The sequence below is a fragment of the Coregonus lavaretus genome (genome assembly GCF_964263955.1).
Source record: "Coregonus lavaretus genome assembly, chromosome: 24".
NCBI classification, from domain to species: domain Eukaryota; kingdom Metazoa; phylum Chordata; class Actinopteri; order Salmoniformes; family Salmonidae; genus Coregonus; species Coregonus lavaretus.
In genome coordinates, this window is record NC_140011.1 from 28,731,985 (window position 1) to 28,751,297 (window position 19,313).

Sequence of the window (19,313 nt, forward strand, 5' to 3'; positions counted from 1 at the left end):
GAAGGTAGGAAACAACATCTCCATTTCGCTGATCCTCAACACTGGGGCCCCACAAGGGTGCGTGCTCAGCCCCCTCCTGCACTCCCTGTTCACCCATGACTGCGTGTCCAAGCACGCCTCCAACTCAATCATCAAGTTTGCAGACGACACAACAGTAGTAGGCTTGATTACCAACAATGACGAGACCGCCTACAGGGAGGAGGTGAGGGCTCTGGGAGTGTGGTGCCAGGAAAATAACCTCTCACTCAATGTCAACAAAACAAAGGAGATCATCGTGGACTTCAGGAAACAGCAGAGGGTGCACCCCCCTATCCACATCGACGGGACCGCAGTGGAGAAGGTGGAAAGCTTCAAGTTCCTTGGCGTACACATCACTGACAAACTGAAATGGTCCACCCACGCAGACAGTGTGGTGAAGAAGCCGCAACAGAGCCTCTTCAACCTCAGGAGGCTGAAGAAATTTGGCTTGGCACCTAAAACCCTCACAAACTTTTACAGATGCACAATTGAGAGCATCCTGTCGGGCTGTATCACCGCCTGGTACAGCAACTGCACCGCCCGCAACCGCAGGGCTCTCCAGAGGGTGGTGCGGTCTGCCGAACGCATTACCGGGGGCAAACTACCCGCCCTCCAAGACACCTACAGCACCCGATGTCACAGGAAGGCCAAAAAGATCATCAAGGACATCAACCACCCGAGCCACTGCCTGTTCACCCCGCTATCAGCCAGAAGGCGAGGTCAGTACAGGTGCATCAAAGATGGGACAGAGATAATGAAAAACAGCTTCTATCTCAAGGCCATCAGACTGTTAATTAGCCATCACTAGCACATTAGAGGCTGCTGCTGCCTATTGAAATCACAGGCCACTTTAAGAAATGGAACACTAGTCACTTTAATAATGTTTACATATCTTGCACTACTCATCTCATATGTATATACTGTATTCTATTCTATAATATTATACTGTATCTTAGTCCATGCCGCTCTGTCATTGCTTGTCCATATATGTATATATTCTTAAATTCCATTCCTTACTAGACTTGTGTGTATTGGGTATATGTTATGAAATTGTTAGATATTACTGCACTGTCGGAGCTAGAAGCACAAGCATTTCGCTACACCTGCAATAACATCTGCTAAACACGTGTATGTGACAAATAACATTTGATTTGATTTAAAGACAGCGATATGAGAAACAACATGAGAGGCAAGTCAGCAGAACCAGGCATGTGGCCTCCCTAGGGACATTCAGGGAGGGACACGACAAGCTCCATTGCATGACAAATGACTGTGCAGGCATGCACTCCACTAAACATTTGGTGTTGTGTATGCCTGACCAGTTCCAAATGAAGGCTCTGGAATATGACATCTGACTGTGTGTTTGTTATGTGAATTATTTAACAAACTATTTCAGTTTCTCTGTGCGTCTCCCAAAAGGTTGTAAGTCTTTTGGGATTTAAGTAACGGCCAGAGTCCCGGTCTGCATAGTCAGAGATATTTATTCATTGAGAATTCTGCCATCACAATTTCAGAGTCCATCTTTTATACTCATACGTCATACAAAAATAAATCCCTCCCCTCTGTAGGCGGGCTGTAGTTTTCCACTCTAAAACTGCTCTACTGACCTTCAGTTCACACACACACACATATACACACATGCATACACACATACATACACACACACACACACATATCCTACTCCCTGCATTACTCAGTTATTGCCGTTCTCACAATATTCTGCACCATGTTTTCATAACAGTTTCTCCCCTCCCTAAATTGGGAGGCCTCTTTATCTTAGTTTCTCAGTTGTCTTTGTTGTCTGGCCTAACTCTTACTCACATTGCTAAATAGTGGCTCAATGCCATAGCCTTTACTGGTCCTACACTCACACATTTCTAACACATTATACACCGTTTCAGGGTGTAATAATTAGTCATTAATAATTAATCTATCAGTGTTATAGGGTGAGGTATGAGGACTGGCTAGCTGTCATACCACCCTGCCTCTACCTGCTGGCTTTTATCTGAAGCAAAGCAGGAATGGGCTGTTTGGTACCTGGGTAAGAGACCAGATGCAGCTATAAGGGGTGTCCCTCCTATGCTTTCCCCAAATTTCCTTCCAAGAAAAATAGCTGTTTAGGAAAATACCAAAACAATGAGAATAGTAAGATGATGCATTTAAGTTTGTGTGTGTTTTTATACTGAACAAAAATATAAACGCAACAAGTGTTGGTCCCATGTTCAGCTGAAATAAAAGATCCCAGAAATTTCCCATATGCACAAAAAGCTTATTTCTCTCAAATTGTGTGCACAAATTTGTTTACAATCGTTAGTGAGCATTTCTCCTTTGCCAAGATAATCCATCCACCTGACAAGTGTGGCATATCAAGAAGCTGATTAAACAGCATGATCATAACACCTTGTGCTGGGGATAATAAAAGACCACTCTAAAATGTGCAGTTTTGTCACACAACACAATGCCACAGATGTCTCAAGTTTTGAAGGACCGTGCAATTGGCATGCTGACTGCAGGAATGTCCACCAGAGCCATTGCCAGATAATTGAATGTTCATTTCTCTACCATGGCTTCTTCACCTGTGGGATCGTCTGAGACCAGCCACCTGGACAGCTGATGAAACTGAGGAGTATTTCTGTCTGTAATTAAGCCCTTTTGTGGGGAAAAACTCATTGATTGGCTGCGCCCCTGCCTCTTCATGTGAAATCCATAGATTAGGGCCTAATGAATTTATTTCAATTGACTGATTTCCTTATATGAACTGTAACTCAGTAAAATCGTTGAAATTGTTGCATGTTGCGTTTATATTTTTGTTCAGTATAGTTGATCAGTCACAAAAGAATCCTTAGCAACAATTCAGCTTGATTCAGGGAATTTTAATCACAAATTATTTTTTACATTTTCCAGTGAGGGGAAAAAACATCAAATTAAATCAAAAGGATGTGTAAGATAATAACTGTTGTTAGAATAGCAGTCGAGGGGAACCATTTCTACACATACATTTTCCTTTTCACTTTGGGCCCTGAAAGGTGTCTTTCTAACATCCTAATTTCAGATTTAAAACATAATCTTCATTAAATCCCTGTAGCTATACCTCATGCTCTGTGTGTTCAGACTCCAATGTCACAACAATACAGACAATAAAACTCATTGAGAATTTTTTTAAAACCCAAATACATGCCATAGAGTAGCCTCTCACTGTCTGATCACAGACAGACAATGAGACCAAAAGAACCACGATGGAGGCTTGGGAACAGAAGTGAGGCACGTGGTTACTCAGAACAGTTGAGTTTCAAGGTGGCCCTCAGTTCCTTTTGGCAGTTGTGTAAAGGGAAATAAAAATAAGATACTGTAACAAGAGGTTGACCTCAACAAGGTACAATGGTGGTGTTAGTACAAACAGCACATTGTGTCAACTTTGAAATCCTGCTGTCCATCTTTTGGCACTGTGACATAGGTCGCCGTGACATTCAGAGCATGCTTGAGTTTGTACATGGGGTTGTGCCTCTCAAACTAGTCTGCATCTGGACTCCATTCCAGCTCCTGCTATCAGTGTGGTGAAACATCAGGGTTTATCTCTCTCCAGCTGGTCTAACAACCTACATGAGCTTGTTCTTAAGTGTATGCATGTATGTTGTACAAGTGTGTAAGGTGGGAAGTTGCCCTGTCACAGTTGTGGAGGCATATCAGAGGTCTACCCTGTGAACCAGGCCTAAATAACTAGGCCCATGATATGTTGAAGAGAACTCAAAACAGACAAACAAGAGAATGACATGTACCAGAACAAACACACCTTACCCACCCCAGTGTGGCTACCCAACTTCCTCCCCAGTGTGTCAGTGTACATTTAATAGGAGCAATATTTCCATGATTTTCCAGTCATTCATGTCCGTTCTCATTTTTTTTTTATGCATTTGAAAAGACAGGCATTTTTATAATGATTAACAACTGGATACATGTGTAATATGATATTTTCCATCAAGGTGTAGATATATTCCTGATACCATAGGTCTTGTACACATTTCATCTGGCAGGCCAAGCAGACTCCCTCCAGTGCACAGCATCAGGAGGTTGTGGGTTTGAGATGGCCTCTATGGTAACACCCTTCATAATCAAAACCCAGGCATCATTATCAATACATCACTGGTGGTAAAAACAATTATACGAAAAGACCATAACAACTACAGTAAATTGTATTTCTAGTTCTGAACAAAATGATTACTTTCAAAGGCATGCTCACATCTTCAGGTTAGCTTCTTTCTTTCTGAATTTGGTTGGACCTTTTCAGGTTTTGAGAGTTTCACCCAACCACCGTTGTAGGTGGCACGATCTTGGGCTACTACAATCTTCTAAATCTGTGGGGTAGACAGCTCTCTCCTGTACAACCAGGCAATTACAGAGTGCTGGAGCTAGTGTGTAGAAGAGTTTGGTTTGGTTTTACGCTTTGCCGCTTCCCAAAATACCCACACAAACAGGAGCAAAAGGGAATATGGCCTTACTCTGGAAGCAGTCAGAAAATGACTGATAGAAAGGGGGTGGGGGGTAAAATAAGAGGAAAGGCAACGCATCTGTCCTGAGAACACAGCACATCTCAGGTCTGTGCAGGGTACAGGAGGAGGAAATGCTTTGGAAGGTGGGAAAAAGCACACAGAGAGAGAGAAAATGAAAGTTTGGGGAGAGAGGGGCATTCTTTGCACAACAGCAACATTTCCCCCAACAAATTCCGGCCACTCCTCAGGCACTTCTTCAGCTTCCCGCTCAGAAAGAGCTCGTAGGGGGCGTGGTCAACCTCTTCCCAATGTACACCCTGAGGGGGTAGAGAGGGAAAGGGCAGTTACACCCTGAGTCAATAACTAGTAGGTTGATAAGCGATAGATGGAGTGTGTCCATGTCATGTAATGTGTAATGTATGCTGTCATAAAGTGTGTGTTAAGGGTGTGATGCAGGTGTCCATCCATCCCAGCAGCAGCTGTTTTACCAGCCAGACCCAGACATAAACAGGGCTGGAGCATTGCAGCTGCCCACTGCCTGCAGCCGCCACACACCCTCTGCTGGTCTATACAGAAAACTGCATGGAAGTGTGTGTGTGTGTGAGCACATTATAATGTTTAATAATTTTCTGTACATGCAGTTCTGTTCCAGGGGTATCTGATTTCCCAAACAATTTTCCTAACCACATTCTATATTGGATCAGATTGGGGTTTTCAAATTGTATGCTAACAACTGTAAACTAAAGGAAATGAAAAGCTGTTCATGAGATTCCATTTGGGAATTGCTGTGTGTGTCTACATTCATCTATGAATAGAGTGTTTACTTAGCCAGCTAACGGCTAAATGATGGAAAATGTTATTCTGCCGGCAGACCCATTGATGGGTTGAAACAAACCATAAATGTCATCACTTGGCTTTTTCACAACCATACAAAAAGTGACATCACATTTATCACACAAATGATTGCCTAGCTGAGGTTGATGGCCAAATAGTGTCCTATGTTTGCTCTTACCCCAGCCCCAGGACCAGGATGTGTGACAGTAACAGCGAGGGGATGAACACTTTGAGGAACTCTGAAGAGAAGACGCCTCCTTTCTTCATCACCCCTGTATTTCTCATGCTGAGTGTATCTGAACGCCGGGGGTGGCGGAAATGGAACTCCCTACAGGCAATGACACATAATTATCAACATTATCGTCATCCTCATCATCCACTTTAACATCCTCCTCATCAACATAACCAACGTTGTCCATTACAGTATTATTAATCTTATCTTCATCATGTCAAAAATGTTCAGACATAAGTAGTATAATGCAAACACACTAGGATTTACCAAGAAGACCAGATACACTAAGACTTGTATGTTTTAGGGGCAATGGACTGTGTACATCACTCACTTAGGGGGAATGTTCTCGGGCCGACTGGACCAGTCTGCTACCCAGTCTGAGTCCTTCATGAGGATATCCATGTCCCTCTCCTTCTCCAGGGCATCCTCCTCTGACTGCACAGGAACACATGCAGAGCATTAGGACACTGAACTTAGTACAATCAACAAGCTCATCCAGGATGCCTAGGGTGAGCTACTAAGACTATATGGCCGATCGCCCATACAATACAGACCTTACAATAAACCCTGTGTGTGAGGCTGCCATGTTTACAGGCACAGAGAGTCAATCGGCAACATCTCCATTCATCAAATGGAGATCATCTGTAGCTCAGCTGTTAGAGCATGGCGCTTGTAACGCCAAGGTAGTGGGTTCGATGACTGTAAGTTGCTTTGGATAAAAGCATCTGCTAAATGGCATATTATTATTATTATTATTATTATTATTATTATTATTATTATTATCAACAGACAAGAGTGTGGCGTTGCCATGTCATCCACTGACAGAGAGTGTGTGTGTGTGTGTGTGTGTGTGTGTGTAACTATAATGGAACCTGAAGCTGTGGCTACTGCCATGCCCATGGATTCAAACCCACCGGGGTGGGGTTTACTGCCGCCATCACCATAGTAACAAATGCTATGGTTGTCATTCACATGGATACAGAGAGTGAGGGAAGCAGCAGGTTATATTGCCATGGAAACAGACAGGTGACGTATGCAGCTCAGGCAGACTGAGTAATAACTCTTACTTGGCTGTCTCTCCTGCTGCTCACGTCCACATCAAATATGATCTGTCCATCATGATCATCCTCCTGGGGACTATGAGGCCGGGGAGGACTGTGGAGAGGATCAAATAACAAAATAAAAACTGTTACAGCCAATCACTGCACTCCAAGTCTTTTCTCCCTTGGTAAATGAGAATGTATACTTGTAGGCAGTAATCAGGTTGAAGTTTTGGGGCATGTTCAAATTCCCAATGCATTAATCAAGAGATTTCATCTCTAATGGCTAAATGTGCATGCAGATCTTGCCTCTATTATGATCTCACTTTGCCTCTCAGCCTGCAACCTCAAAGTGGATGAGTCTGTCTGTCTGTCTGTGAGCTTCTACAGTTAGTAAGCTGTTGTAGAAACACCCCTGGTAAACATTGTCAGGTGATTTGTTGACAGCTGACTGACTCCGGAGATCAGATAAGCCTGGGTTTATGGCAGGCAGCCTCATGGGTCGGAAATGGAAAGCACACAGTGTGAGTGGATTTAAATTAGGTGGGGGACCACAGGTGATGAGGATGTTGTTTCCTATTGTAAACAGATTCTATTTATATCGCCATCACAGCATACTTCATACTATATGCTATATATATACTACTATATACATTCAGAGATTACATCTAAATTAATGTGGGGCTAGTATGTGACCCCACACCAGTGAAATCAAAAGAGTTACAGGTAATAAACTGTTTGTTAATTGTATTAAAGTTTTTAATTATCTTTACCTAGTTTTACAAGGCCAAGATTCGAACTGTACTCTGCCCCCTACCTGTCACAGGAAGAGTTGCTGCGGCTGGACTCATGCTGAGCGTCCAGTAGAATCCTCTCCATGTCTCCGTTATGGATGGAGGATGAGGAGGGCACGTGCTCCAGGCCCCCCACCATGGCCTCCACCTCCTCCTCCACCTGAGGCAGGGGGAGCAGCCCCAGAGCCTGGCCCACGGCAGAGGCAGACTGGGACAACCCCGCCACAGTCGCGGCCGCAGCTTTGTTCATCTCCAATTCCACCCAGGACCCTGAGGACAAGCACACATGTGACACATGGCATTGGTTACATTCCTAAGTGGGGAGACTTAGCAAACATATTCCTATTGAGCTCTAGAGGGCAACTTCGGTATGTTTTTGTATCTCATTGTCAATGTTATTACTATGGTTTCTGTTAGAGCAGACCTTGGGACATTGTGCCTGTATGCTGAACTAACAATTATAAGAAAAACATTGACAACTGATGAAAAAACGTAGACAAGGGAGGATGGCGAGGATGAAGATCAAACGTTTCGTAAGCAGGTGAAAATGATTACTTACTAACAGTGAAATGCTTACTGGCCCTTCCCAACAATGCAGAGAGAAAAATATAAAAATTCTAGAAAAAAACTATGACACGAAGAATAAATACACAATGAGTAACTATAACTTCGCTATATACACAGGGTACCAGTACAAAGTCGATGTGCAGGGGTACGAGGCAATTGAGGAAGATATGTACATATAGGTAGGGGTAAAGTGACTAGGCAACAGGATAGATAATAAAAGGTAGCAGCAGTGTATGTGATGAGTCAAAAGAGTTAGTGCAAAAAGTGTCAATGCAGATAGTCTGGGCAGCTATATACAGTCCGCACTACCCTCTGTAGCGCCTTGCGGTCGGATGCCAAGCAGTTGCCATACCAAGCGGTGATGCAGCCAGTCAAGATGCTTTCAATGGTGCAGCTGTAAAACTTTGAGGATCTGATGGCCCATGACAAATATTTTCAGAGGTGTTGTCGTAACTTCTTTACTATTGTGTTGGTGTGTTTGAACCATGAAAAGTCCTTAGTGATGTGGACACCGAGGAACATGAAGCTCTCAACCCGCACCACTACATCCCCGTCGATGTGGATGGGGGCGTGCTCGGCACTCCGTTTCCTGTAGTTCATGATCAGTTCCTTTGTCTTGCTGACATTCAGGTAGAGGTTTTTGTCCTGGCACCACACTGCCAGCTCACTGACCTCCCTATAGGCTGTCTCATTGTCGTCGGTGATCAGGCTTACCACCGTCGTGTTGTCAGCAAACTTAATGATGGTGTTGGGGTTGTGCGCAGCCCCTCAGTGGTGGGTGAACAGGGAGTACAGGAGGAAACTAAGCACACACCCCTGAGTGGCCCCCGTGTTGAGGGTCAGCGTGGCGGGTGTGTTGTTGCCTACCCTCACCACCAGGGGGCGGCCCATCAGGAAGTCCAGGATCCAGTTGCAGAGGGAGGTGTTTAGTCCCAGGGTCCAGAGCTTAGTGATGAGCTTGGAGGGCACTATGTGTTGAACGCTGAGCTAGACAGTCAGAAAGTCTGGCAGAAACACACAACCACAAGTATGAAAGTTTAACCCTCCCTAAGCCGGTCTTATATCTATTTACTTCATGGTGAAAGGGCAGTAAATACCTCTGTGTGCTGTCACTTCTTACAGTCCCTGGTATGATATACAAGCCAGCTGATCCATGCTCCTACGTGAGCCCAGGCAGGGACTCGCTACAGGGGAGAGTGCCAAAAACAGCTAGCATACAAACTCTTGGGAGTCACACTGACACTGGAATTTTGATTTGGCAATTTGAAATACATAAACAAGCCACACCAGGCAACCAATACATGTACCAAAATCGCAGAGGATTATACACACAAAAAGTCAAACACTGGTTTCCATTGTAGTCCTCTATTGCAGGTGTTCCCAAACTTTTGCACTCAAGCCCCCCTTCCAGCATTGGGGAACATCCCGCGCCCCCCCTGAGCGTGCGTGCGCCACGTCTATTTCTATGGGCACAAGCACTGTTCATGACACAAACTGTTCACACCCCTCTTGTTGGTGCAGAGAATTTGTTGCAGGTTTAAAGCTTATTTCCTGCAATCCTACACATTTTGTCATGGGGTGCAGAGAACATTTTGCAGTTTTAAAGGTAACTTTCTTGCAATTATATACATTTAGCAAATGTCTAATGTGTATTCATGTGATATTTGGGTGACTCAAACATTACAACAAAATCTATGGCCTGTAAAACATAGCTGACATGGGCTAGTTGATCTGGACATTTCTTACAAGTTATAAATAGCTCTCTAAGGTATGCAATGACTGACATGACAAGAGGAAAACTGATGATGCACTACCCAATTTCGAAATTGCACCTCTGCATTCTACTATTACAACTTCCAAGAGTAAGATGAAAACCGGACTGAGTTTCTTAAAAAATAAAGAAGAATATATACACACACAGTGCATTCGGAAAGTATTCAGCCCCCTTGACTTTTTCCACATTTTGTTACGTTACAGTCTTATTCTAAAATGACGCTTGGCATTTGCAAAATTTTCTAAAAACCTGTTTTCGTTTTGTCATTATGGGGTATTGTGTGTAGATTGATGAGGAAAACATATAATTTAATCCATTTTAGAATAAGGCTGTAACGTAACAAAAGGGGTCTGAATACTTTCCCAATGCACTGTATGTATGTATATATATATACAGGTAAAAGTCAGTAAATTAGAATATTTTGAAAAACTTGATTTATTTCAGTAATTGCATTCAAAAGGTGTAACTTGTACATTATATTTATTCATTGCACACAGACTGATGCATTCAAATGTTTATTTCATTTAATTTTGATGATTTGAAGTGGCAACAAATGAAAATCCAAAATTCCGTGTGTCACAAAATTAGAATATTACTTAAGGCTAATACAAAAAAGGGATTTTTTAGAAATGTTGGCCAACTGAAAAGTATGAAAATGAAAAATATGAGCATGTACAATACTCAATACTTGGTTGGAGCTCCTTTTGCCTCAATTACTGCATTAATGCGGCGTGGCATGGAGTCGATGAGTTTCTGGCACTGCTCAGGTGTTATGAGAGCCCAGGTTGCTCTGATAGTGGCCTTCAACTCTTCTGCGTTGTTGGGTCTGGCATTCTGCATCTTCCTTTTCACAATACCCCACAGATTTTCTATGGGGCTAAGGTCAGGGGAGTTGGCTGGCCAATTTAGAACAGAAATACCATGGTCCGTAAACCAGGCACGGGTAGATTTTGCGCTGTGTGCAGGCGCCAAGTCCTGTTGGAACCTGAAATCTCCATCTCCATAGAGCAGGTCAGCAGCAGGAAGCATGAAGTGCTCTAAAACTTGCTGGTAGACGGCTGCGTTGACCCTTGATCTCAGGAAACAGAGTGGACCGACACCAGCAGATGACATGGCACCCCAAACCATCACTGATGGTGGAAACTTTACACTAGACTTCAGGCAACGTGGATCCTGTGCCTCTCCTGTCTTCCTCCAGACTCTGGGACCTCGATTTCCAAAGGAAATGCAAAATTTGCTTTCGTCAGAAAACATGACTTTAGACCACTCAGCAGCAGTCCAGCTCTTTTTTTCCTTAGCCCAGGTGAGACGCTTTTCGCGCTGTTTCTTGGTCAACAGTGGCTTGACACGAGGTATGCGGCAGTTGAAACCCATGTCTTTCAAGCGTCTCTTGGTGGTGGATCTTGAAGCCCTGACTCCAGCAGCTGTCCACTCCTTGTGAATCTCCCCCACATTTTTGAATGGGTTTTTTTTCACAATCTTGACTAGGGCGCGGTGATCCCTATCGCTTGTACACTTTTTCTGACCACAGTTTTTCCTTCCCTTTGCCTCTCTATTAATGTGTTTGGACACAGAGCTCTGAGAACAGCCAGCCTCTTCTGCAATAACCTTTTGTGTCTTTCCCTCCTTGTGCAATGTGTCGATGGTCGCCTTTTGGACAGCTGTCAAATCTGAAGTCTTCCCCATGTTTGTGTAGGCTTCAGAACTGGACTGAGAGACCATTTAAAGCCCTTTGCAGGTGTTTTGAGTTAATCAGCTGATTATTTTGTGGCACCAGGTGTCTTCAAAATGTAACCCTTACACAATATTCTAATTTTGTGACACACGGAATTTTGGATTTTCATTTGTTGCCACTTCAAATCATCAAAATTAAATGAAATAAACATTTGAATGCATCAGTCTGTGTGCAATGAATAAATATAATGTACAAGTTACACCTTTTGAATGCAATTACTGAAATAAATCAAGTTTTTCAAAATATTCTAATTTACTGACTTTTACCTGTATATATATATATATGTGTGTGTGGGGGGGGGGGGGGGGGACCACTGCTACAGTGGGGAGAACAAGTATTTGATACACTGCAGATTTTGCAGGTTTTCCTACTTACAAAGCATGTAGAGGTCTGTAATTTTTATCATAGGTACACTTCAACTGTGAGAGACGGAATCTAAAACAAAAATCCAGAAAATCACATTGTATGATTTTTAAGTAATTCATTTGCATTTTATTGCATGACATAAGTATTTGATCACCTACCAACCAGTAAGAATTCCGGCTCTCACAGACCTGTTAGTTTTTCTTTAAGAAGCCCTCCTGTTCTCCACTCATTACCTGTATTAACTGCACCTGTTTGAACTCGTTACCTGTATAAAATACACCTGTCCACACACTCAATCAAACAGACTCCAACCTCTCCACAATGGCCAAGACCAGAGAGCTGTGTAAGGACATCAGGGATAAAATTGTAGACCTGCACAAGGCTGGGATGGGCTACAGGACAAAAGGCAAGCAGCTTGGTGAGAAGGCAACAACTGTTGGCGCAATTATTAGAAAATTGAAGAAGTTCAAGATGACGGTCAATCACCCTCGGTCTGGGGCTCCATGCAAGATCTCACCTTGTGGAGCATCAATGATCATGAGGAAGGTGAGGGATCAGCCCAGAACTACACAGCAGGACCTGGTCAATGACCTGAAGAGAGCTGGGACCACAGTCTCAAAGAAAACCATTAGTAACACACTACGCCGTCATGGATTAAAATCCTGCAGCGCACGCAAGGTCCCCCTGCTCAAGCCAGCGCATGTCCAGGCCCGTCTGAAGTTTGCCAATGACCATCTGGATGATCCAAAGGAGGAATGGGAGAAGGTCATGTGGTCTGATGAGACAAAAATAGAGCTTTTTGGTCTAAACTCCACTCGCCGTGTTTGGAGGAAGAAGAAGGATGAGTACAACCCCAAGAACACCATCTCAACCGTGAAGCATGGAGGTGGAAACATCATTCTTTGGGGATGCTGTTCTGCAAAGGGGACAGGACGACTGCACCATATTGAGGGGAGGATGGATGGGGCCATGTATCGCGAGATCTTGGCCAACAACCTCCTTCCCTCAGTAAGAGCATTGAAGATGGGTCGTGGCTGGGTCTTCCAGCATGACAACGACCCGAAACACACAGCCAGGGCAACTAAGGAGTGGCTCCGTAAGAAGCATCTCAAGGTCCTGGAGTGGCCTAGCCAGTCTCCAGACCTGAACCCAATAGAAAATCTTTGGAGGGAGCTGAAAGTCCGTATTGCCCAGAGACAGCCCCGAAACCTGAAGGATCTGGAGAAGGTCTGTATGGAGGAGTGGGCCAAAATCCCTGCTGCAGTGTGTGCAAACCTGGTCAAGACCTACAGGAAACGTATGATCTCTGTAATTGCAAACAAAGGTTTCTGTACCAAATATTAAGTTCTGCTTTTCTGATGTATCAAATACTTATGTCATGCAATAAAATGCAAATTAATTACTTAAAAATCATACAATGTGATTTTCTGGATTTTTGTTTTAGAGTCCGTCTCTCACAGTTGAAGTGTACTTATGATAGAAATTACAGACCTCTACATGCTTTGTAAGTAGGAAAACCTGCAAAATCGGCAGTGTATCAAATACTTGTTCTCCCCACTGTATATTGGTAGGGGGGGGGGGGGCACTGCTATATTGGTAGGGGGGGGGGGACCACTGCTATATTGGTAGGGGGGGGGGGGACCACTGCTATATTGGTAGGGGGGGGGGGGGGGGACCACTGCTATATTGGTAGGGGGGGGGGACCACTGCTATATTGGTAGGGGGGGGGACCACTGCTATATTGGTAGGGGGGGGGACAACTGCTATATTGGTAGGGGGGGGGACCACTGCTATATTGGTAGGGGGGGGGGGACCACTGCTATATTGGTAGGGGGGGGGGGGGACCACTGCTATATTGGTAGGGGGGGGGACCACTGCTATATTGGTAGGCAAGTGGCTGCAGGGCAAGAGACATCCACATACTGACACTGGAGAGACATCCAGTCTCTCAATTCAATGCAAAGGGCTTTATTGGCATGGGAAACATATATTTACATTGCCAATGCAAGTGAAATAGATAAGAAATAAAAGTTAAATAAACAATCAAAAATGAACAGAAACATTATACTCACAAACATTTCAAAGGAATAAAGACATTTCAAATCTCTCTCTCTTTTTCCTTCACACATCCTCCCAGAAATGAGGAAGCTAGAGCTCACAAGCAGAGCACATGAGCTCATAGCAGAGAGTAAACACACTGGTCATGTGACAGTTAGCCTAGCCGACTTAGCCACTCAGTCAGCACCCAGGCTCATCCCGAGGATGACACAGTGGCCTGAGCCGAGCCACTGTCTACAGCTATTGTCTATGCTCCATGGCCTAAACAAGGTTACCATGGCGCCGGTGGTGAGCCGAACGTTCTGGCTGCTCTTCCCTCTGTCGTGTAGCCATTATCAGCTGTTGTAGGGGGTCACAGAGAAGCCCAGGAAGTGTTATGACCTGACCACCATCCACAACCCCTTGTCAAGCTGGCTTGAACCCCACAGGAACAAAGCCCACCAAAACCCCATGAAGCTCCTGGAGACCTGACTTACAATTTTTCTGCATCACTTCCAATCCCCCATATGTTTTTTTTTTCTTCTCGCATATATATATATATATATATATATATATATATATATATATATATATATATATATATATATATATATATATATATATATATATATATATATATATACATACATACATACATAAATACAGTGAGGGAAAAATTTATTTGAGCCCCTGCTGATTTTGTACATTTGCCCACTGACAAAGAAATTATCAGTCTATAATTTTAATGGTAGGTTTATTTGAACAGTGAGAGACAGAATAACAACCAAAAAATCCAGAAAACACATGTCAAAAATGTTATAAATTGATTTGCATTTCATTGAGGGAAATAACTATTTGACCCCCTCTCAATCAGAAAGATTTCTGGCTCCCAGGTGTCTTTTATACAGGTAATGAGCTGAGATTAGGAGCACACTCTTAAAGGGAGTGCTCCTAATCTCAGCTTGTTACCTGTATAAAAAGACACCTGTCCACAGAAGCAATCAATCAATCAGATTCCAAACTCTCCACCATGGCCAAGACCAAAGAGCTCTCCAAGGATGTCAGGGACAATATTGTAGACCTACACAAGGCTGGAATGGGCTACAAGACCATCGCCAAGCAGCTTGGTGAGAAGGTGACAACAGTTGGTGCGATTATTCGCAAATGGAAGAAGCACAAAAGAACTGTCAATCTCCCTCGGCCTGGGGCTCCATGCAAGATCTCACCTCGTGGAGTTGCAATGATCATGAGAACGGTGAGGAATCAGCCCAAAACTACACGGGAGGATCTTGTCAATGATCTCAAGGCAGCTGGGACCAAAACAATTGGTAACACACTACGCCGTGAAGGACTGAAATCCTGCAGCGCCCGCAAGGTCCCCCTGCTCAAGAAAGCACATATACATGCCCGTCTGAAGTTTGCCAATGAACATCTGAATGATTCAGAGGAGAACAGGGTGAAAGTGCTGTGGTCAGAGGAGACCAAAATGGAGCTCTTTGGCATCAACTCAACTTGCCGTGTTTGGAGGAGGAGGAATGCTGCCTATGACCCCAAGAACACCATCCCCACCGTCAAACATGGAGGTGGAAACATTATGCTTTGGGGGTGTTTTTCTGCTAAGGGGACAGGACAACTTCACCGCATCAAAGGAACGATGGACGGGGCCATGTACCGTCAAATCTTGGGTGAGAACCTCCTTCCCTTAGCCAGGGCATAGAATTTTTTTTAACAATAATTATATTTTGTTTGTTTTTACTCCTGAACTTCCTCTACCCTCAACCTCTCTGATCCTTTTCATGACGTCCATCCGGTTTGCTTCTTTATGCCATATCTTTCTAACTGTGCTCTTTCAGAAAAGCTCACAACCTATAACCTATATACTTATTATGGACACAGTATGCTTTACATTAGTTATCTTGTTGTTATTAGTTGTTGTTAGTTGTTATTAGTCCCATCCCTCAACAAATGATCTAATGATTCTGTCTCTTCGCAGCAAAATCTGCAGAGCTGGGAAGATTGTATCCCCCATATAAATAACATTCTATTGGTAGCAAGAATTTTGTATAATAATTTAAATTGAAAAATTCTAAGTTTTGAATCCGCCGTCGTTTCGTGTATCAGTTCATAAACACTATGCCATGGAATCGGTACGTCAAAAATCTCTTCCCAACTATTTTGCAATCTATATGGGACGGCTGTCAATCCTTTGGTCCTTAAATTAAATTGGTATACTTTTTTATTTATCACAATTTTCTTTAACCAATTATGTTCTTTAATTCAGGGCCGACAGACAAGTTCCTTATTTTTTCCCCCTTCCACTTTCCTCTTCCATTTTTGCGGTAATGCTGCAATTATTTGGTTGAAATTTTGGGTAGAGCAGACACTTCCATGTCTTTGTTAGCTGCATGTGCGACATAACTCCACCAGTCCTACCTATGATATCATTTACGAAGATTATACCTTTAAAAAAATATTTTTCAAAAAATAATGTTTTTTTATCAATTAGTATATTTGAGTTTAACCACAATATTTGTTGCATTATTTGTACTGTCGTTTCTGGAGGATTCAATTGAAATTGCAACCAACTTTCTATGGCTTGTTTTAGAAATAGTGATATTTGGGAGATGATTTCCTTTTCAAATAACTGAAAGTGAGAGGATGTAATCTGAATAAAGGGAAAAAGGCCATTCTTGAACATGGGGTGAGACAATCTTACTAATTTGCTAGAGAACCAGTTCGGATTTAAGTATAACTTTTGTATGACTGAATAAAGGGAAAAAGGCCATTCTTGAACATGGGGTGAGACAATCTTACTAATTTGCTGGAGAACCAGTTCGGATTTAAGTATAACTTTTGTATGGCTGAAGCATTTAACCTGACTTATTGGGTGTGGGGGATCCATTAAACAGCATAGAGACTTGGTAGACACCCTGAAAAGATTCAAACAAAAAGGGGTAGAGAAACATAGCTCCTGGTTCGTTCTTACCATAAAATATAACCAATGGCTCCAAAGACTCACAATAGAAGAGTAAAGTCAACTGAATTTCTAGTGTATGGATGGGAGTGAGATGGGCAATTCCATTGTAACAGAGTGATGCTGAGACTCAGATGTATCCCCTTAAAATGTGTCAAACAAAAACCAATGATTGCAAAGTTAAACAAACAATATAACTCTATGCACAAGGACTACTTTTAACAATTTCCACATGTATTTTTACAAAAACACATTTACTTGAAGAACAGTGCAGATACAAAGTTTGGTAACAGAATGACTGTTTGTGCTGTCATTCTGTTACCAAACTTTTTTATTCGACAATGACGCTTCAGTGGACAGGAAGCTTTACTCAATTCTGAGAATTACACAGCAAAAATGAGTGTCCACTTATTTATAGGCAGAGTGAGTAAGCTGTCTCTAGCAATAACAAACCTGTTCCCTCCCTGGCCCTCACAGCAGCTAGCAAGTAACTGACACGACATGTACTCTCAAACTTCAGAATGAAAGGCTTCTGATCCCCCGCCTCACCACCCCCACTTTCGTACTCCACCCCTCCTGGCCCTGGTGTGTCCTGAAAAACTTTCTCCACATGTCCAGAACGTCTGTTCCCGCGTCACTGTGCCCATAAATAAATCAGCGCGCCAAGTCAACGAGCCCCCCTGGTTCAGGGCTTGGTAATGCTTCACCACATCCAAACCCAGCCCCATAAAGGCAGGTTAACACAGAGCTGACTGTCTGATTACTCCAGATGCATGGTGTGTGTGACACTCTGATAAACACGTCCCTCAGTCCATTCCAGTCTGATCACATACTCCATCAATATGTGCTAACAGGACATATCCATATAGACACACTCATAACGACAAACACAGTTGAGTAAAGGCTCTGACAAAGGAAGATCACAATGCAATGTTAAGATTAAATTGTGTTAAAATGTATGTTTGGGGCTGATATAGTGAATACACCTGTAATAAAGCATATGATATGACATAGAGCATTAGACTGATCATTTTGTATTATTATTTTCCATTAGGTATCAGGCTGTATACAAATTGACCAGACTGTCGAGTGCAGCAATCCCACATTGACAGGTGTGTTGAGGTGCGCTTGTAGGTGTATCAAGATACTCTTTGCTGGTTGGTCTACATTTAAATTCACACTCGCAGATTAACTGGTCATGGCTAGAAGGGATGCAGCTAATGACAAAGTGACGTCAGAAGTCGCATGTTCGAGTCGCGTCGGCGAGTTTTTTTCGCATTTTAGCTAACCCTAACCCCTTTCCTAACCTCAACCTAATTATCCTAACCTGCTACGAAAAGTCACTTCTTTCAGACATTAGCTGCATCCCATCTAGTCAAACCCAGATTAAATAGCCCAGTAGGCTATATTTACTGTTTACATCGACGGCAAGTAGCTATTACATTGTTACATAATGTAAAATTAGCTGATTATGCATAAAAACCTAAATACTTTAGTAATATGTCTAAGTATATTTCGTTAGGTTTTCGTAATGTTTTTTTCCTCAGCCCTTGGGTATGTGAACAAATTAAATGTTTAATTTCCGAACATTTGGCCAAACCCCATTTTTGATTTCTCAGACTTCTTCCATCGTGTCTTGTTGCATAGAGAATGATAGAAGCCTCTAGTGGCCAAAGGGCCATTTTAGCGTATACAGCGCCATTGAGGGCATCCACCATGCTACCGCCATTTTAAAGTAGTCATAGTATTCAAATACTGGGTGGAGGTTCCTGTGGGTTGTAGCCTCAATGGCGCTGCCCATCCTGCCATAGAAGCTATAATTGCACAGATAAAGATGAGTCCTCTATTTATCTCTATGTCTTGTTGACGTCAAAATTGCCCGCCTATTCAGCACCTCGTCCATCAACAATTGGTTTACTGCTGGTCAATCATACAGTTTACACCGCCTCTTAAAATCCTATTGGTCCATGATACTGTCAATACAGAAATAGCACAGAGTTCACAATGTTGTCCCTCCCACAACCTTTCTCCATGTCTACATAGAAAATCAACCCAAAGCTCAGTAGATATTGTTTTATCTCTCAAAACCAGATAGTAAAGTATCAGAAGACACAGTTTCAAATTACCTGACAAGTTTTCTAATAAACAGTTAGAATGACAGTAAAATATAACTAAGCATTTCGACGACACATACCATTTAGTCCGTTGTTGTCTGATACAGCAGCAGCTTCGGACATCTTGCCTGTGTGCAGGGTGGCTTGCATAAGACTGTCAATGGAACACGCGCACTCCCTGCACACATTCGGACGTGCGCGCAATCGCGTACCACCAAAACTGACCTGGGTCGCCTTTACCTTGTTGCAGAGTAGCCACACAGCCACAATATTTGTCTTTTGTTAGCTGATCTGGAACCAGTAGGTAGGAGAACAGCAATCTTCCTGGAACTGATGACGTC

At 43.0% G+C, this 19,313-nt stretch overlaps 1 protein-coding gene across 1 annotated transcript; it reads right to left on the reverse strand.

Moving 5' to 3' along the window:
• Positions 1–2,876: 2,876 nt before the first annotated feature.
• Positions 2,877–19,304, reverse strand: LOC311099294 (BCL2/adenovirus E1B 19 kDa protein-interacting protein 3-like). Its single transcript, XM_084140008.1, has 6 exons — positions 19,053–19,304; positions 7,429–7,675; positions 6,639–6,726; positions 5,903–6,006; positions 5,518–5,667; positions 2,877–4,822 (listed from the first exon to the last, which is right to left on the reverse strand). Exons 1-6 carry the CDS (start codon positions 19,120–19,122, stop codon positions 4,774–4,776), a joined length of 708 nt encoding a protein of 235 aa, XP_083996134.1. The 5' UTR covers positions 19,123–19,304; the 3' UTR covers positions 2,877–4,773.
• Between the last annotated feature and the right edge of the window lie 9 nt (positions 19,305–19,313).